This window comes from Alligator sinensis, unplaced genomic scaffold (assembly GCF_000455745.1).
Source record: "Alligator sinensis unplaced genomic scaffold, ASM45574v1 scaffold444_1, whole genome shotgun sequence".
Classification (NCBI taxonomy): Eukaryota; Metazoa; Chordata; order Crocodylia; family Alligatoridae; genus Alligator; species Alligator sinensis.
The window spans coordinates 3487092-3490926 of NW_005841886.1; the positions used below are offsets into that span (position 1 = coordinate 3487092).

At 53.4% G+C, this 3835-nt stretch overlaps 1 protein-coding gene across 2 annotated transcripts in view; it reads right to left on the minus strand.

Moving 5' to 3' along the window:
• The window catches only part of RUNDC3A (RUN domain containing 3A), a 21781-nt gene that overhangs the window by 7667 nt on the left and 10279 nt on the right, over window positions 1–3835 (minus strand). Inside the window, exons 2-6 of one of the 2 annotated variants that reach the window (XM_006017849.2) lie at window positions 2797–2912; window positions 2660–2664; window positions 2291–2434; window positions 1722–1807; window positions 771–860 (exon numbers count right to left, since the gene is read on the minus strand). In XM_006017849.2, coding sequence (XP_006017911.1) covers window positions 771–860; window positions 1722–1807; window positions 2291–2434; window positions 2660–2664; window positions 2797–2912 — 441 coding nt within the window. The remainder of the gene's footprint in view (window positions 1–770; window positions 861–1721; window positions 1808–2290; window positions 2435–2659; window positions 2665–2796; window positions 2913–3835) is intronic. The other variant, XM_014516990.2, reaches the window with a different exon arrangement.

Here is a 3835-nt window from a genome sequence, read left to right on the forward strand (position 1 = left end):
CCCTTAGGCCCTCCCCATAAAAATCTACCCATGTTTCACCCTTGAGAAAACACCATCACATAGACCCAATAGAGATTTCTGGGACAGCAGCAGTTTAGTCACCCAGAAATCTCATCCCCACCCTGCATACTCCAGCTGGGGGCTGTGCAGGACTTCCCTTCCAATGGCGGCTTTGGGTTCAAGCATCTGGCCATAAAACAGGGAGCCAGGCTCTCTGTGCTCTCAGGGCCTCCACTCCACCCTTGTCTGGTAGCTTGCCAGAGGATAATGGCTGATATGAAAGCACTGGGGAGCAGAATTGGTGGGGGAAGGGGAAAACAAGTAAAGTGGGACAGGGAGCTGGTGGGAATGAAAGTGGCTGGGTCTGGAGAGTGGGGGAAGAGGGACCCTTGGGCTGAGAGCTGAGGTAGGGAGACAGAGACAGATACTGGGAGATGAGGAGGCTGGGAATAACTGGGCAAGGAGACTGGGAATCAGTGAAGTGTTTGGGAAGGAGTTCAGGTACACAGGTGTGATAAGGAGCCAGAGTGCAAGGGGAGAACTGGGGCTAGCTGGGCAAAGAGACCAGGCAGAGAGTCACTGAGAGCCTGGGGCCAGTGGGGGGGATCTGACTCCTTGGACTTAGCTGTGAGACGTGTGCCCTGTCCCTGCCTTCTTCTCAGTTACTCTGGGTATCCAGAACCCCAGCTTTCAGCAGCAGCTATTGGCACACCAGGTTCTTCAATGGTACTGCCAGGAACATGGGACCAGGGGAAAGCCTTTACTCCTACCTGAAGTCAATGGCACTGAGTCCGATGAGCATCCCAGTGAGCACCGTGGACTCCTCCCGCAGCATGATGGCCCCATCATCATAAAACCGTCTGTGGGGAGGGACAGGTGCTGTGAGTGCTGCAGGGAAGGGGAAGGAGGGATACATGCCTCCCACATCAACATGAGACAGATTTCCACCAGGACACAACCATGCACTGGGATCCCTGCCCCCACCTGGTCTCAGGGGTATATTCACACTCTCACACATACAAATGCAAGTGTGCAGCCTTTCCATGAGATGCACAAGCATACTGCCCCAAGGAGTTTCACATGAACACATGCACACTCATACACACATGCTTGCACACACATGCATGCATGCTTGCACACATACATGCTTACAGACACCTATACATGCTTACAGGCACCCGCACTGTTACTAGGGGCTTACATGTACACTGACATACATGCATGTATGAACTTTTATGCATATTCTGGTATACATATGTTTACAACCTTATGCACACATGAATGCTCACACACAAATGCATGTGTGTACACATGCACTCTCACACATGTTTGCACTCTTACGCACAGCCACACCCAAATGCATGCTTGTACATGCTCGTCCTCTTAACTGGAGAAATCTACTGCAAACGTACAAGGTGCTGTAGTGTGATGTGCTGTCTAGTGCTCCCAGAGAGCCGTGTGCCGCACAGGTGGGTAAGCCACCCACAGGCATTGAACATTTTCATGAGCACACATGCCCCATTCAGGGCATGTGTGGGCTGTGCCAGGGAGGGAATAAGAAGGGGGAAGGGGAGCCTCCTTCACTCCAAAGGCTGGACCACACAAGCCCAATCAACAGAGCATGGTATGATGGGATTTGTAGTCTCTACAAAAAGCTACCCCTGCCACCCCCTTGTGATCTGTGGTAGATGGGAGTGACCCCTGTAGTCCATCCTGCTCACCTGGTGGTTCTGGTGTCCCGCAGGGCTGTGGCAATGTACTCTGACATTCGTTTCTCCATCAGTGCCACGCGGATCCAGGCCCGGCCCTGCAACAGAGAAGCCATGGGCGCGGACAGTGGAACGCTCGCTCCCGGGTGCTGGGAACGGCTTCAGCTTCCATATCCATCTACTTGCCTGTCTAACCCCAGGGTGTCTGTTGCCATAGTGTCTAGGCACCATCTCCCTTGGACTGTGGGGAAACTCAGGGGCCCCTGTGGCGGGGACCAAGAGCTTCCAGACTAGCTGTCACTCTTGAAATGTTTTGCTTTATGGGCAGCTTTTGGAGGCAAAGCCCTGCCCCTCACTCCCTTCAGTCACATACCTGAGAGTTTCTGGGGCCAGGGGGAAAGCCATGATGACTTTTTTTCCTGTCTGCTAGGGCTGGTAGGGGCCTTTGCACCTCCCCTCCCCCTGCACTGACTCTCTGTCCCCTTGGTGCCTACTGGCTCCCTCCTCCCCTTACAGGACCTGCCTGGGTTGCTGGGTTAGACAGGTGGTGGGGAGCTGCATGCCCTGGGGCCCGTCCTGACCTTGGCCCTGGAAGTGCTGATGTTCTCCATGTTCTCGATGCTACTGATGCAGTTGTTGGGGACCTTGCTGCAGGCCAGGCGGATGTAATCCCAGAAGCCGCGCTGCCCATCGGAGCTGAACCAGCTGACAGGACCTGCGTCAGAGTGGGCAAACATGCAGGGGCTCCAGTGAGGAGAGTCCAATGTGCCTGCCTTACACCTCAGCCATGCTGAAGACCATGGGCACCCTTGGCAGCATCTGCCTGCACAGTAACTGCACACAGACATGCATTCAACAGCTATACACACGTGCATGCATGTCCTTCCATGCATTCAATAGGTGTACATGTCTGCACGCACATATACATGCACAGGTACACGTGCCCATATGCAGACTCAGGCGTACGGCAAGTGTAGATACACATGCATGTCTCCCGTAGATGTGTGCATACATACACAGAACGCCAAGCACATGCATGCCGTGAACAGAACCCCACCCAGCACCCGTGCCACCGCACCGCTAGTACCTTTAAAGCGGTGACTCAGAATCTGCTCAAGGATGGCAGCGAAGTTGACAAACTCTTCTGATGAGTCGTCAATGGGCTCTGTGGTGTATTTCTCCAGAAGGGTCTTCACAGAAAACCTAAGGAGGAAGAGGATTACTGCACGGGCCGGTGGGTGGCGAATTGGCTAGAGGGTTGTACCCAGAGAGTCATGGTGGATGGGTCGGTTTCGACCTGGAAGGGTGTGGGCAGTGGGGTCCCGCAGGGCTCGGTCCTTGGACCGATACTTCTCAATGTCTTCATCAGCGACTTGGATGAGGGAGTGAAGTGTACTCTGTCCAAGTTTGCGGATGACACAAAACTTGTGGGGAGAAGTGGACACACTGGAGGGCAGGGAACAACTACAAGCAGACCTAGACAGGTTGGACATATGGGCAGAAAACAACAGAATGCAATTCAACAAGGAGAAATGCAAAGTGCTGCACCTAGGGAGGAAAAATGTCCAGCATACCTACTGCCTAGGAAATGACCTGCTTGGTGGCATGGAAGCGGAAAGGGATCTTGGAGTCCTAGTGGACTCCAAGATGAACTTGAGTCGTCAGTGTGACAAAGTCATCAGAAAATCTAATGGCACTTTATCGTGCATCAGCAGATGCATGACGAACAGAACCAAGGAGGTGATACTTCCCCTCTATCGGGCGCTGGTCAGACCGCAGCTGGAATACTGTGTGCAATTTTGGGTGCCGCACTTCAAGAGGGATGCGGATAACCTGGAGAGGGTCCAGAGAAGGGCCACTCGTATGGTTAAGGGCTTGCAGACCAAGCCCTATGAGGAGAGACTAGGGCACCTGGACCTCTTCAGCCTCCGCAAGGGAAGGCTGAGAGGCAACCTTGTGGCTGCCTATAAGTTCATCACGGGGGCACAGAAGGGAATTGGTGAGGTTTTACTCACCAAGGCGCCCCTGGGTGTTACAAGAAATAATGGCCATAAGCTAGCAAAGACCAGATTTAGACTAGACATTAGGAAGAACTTCTTCACAGTTAGAGTGGCCAAGGTCTGGAA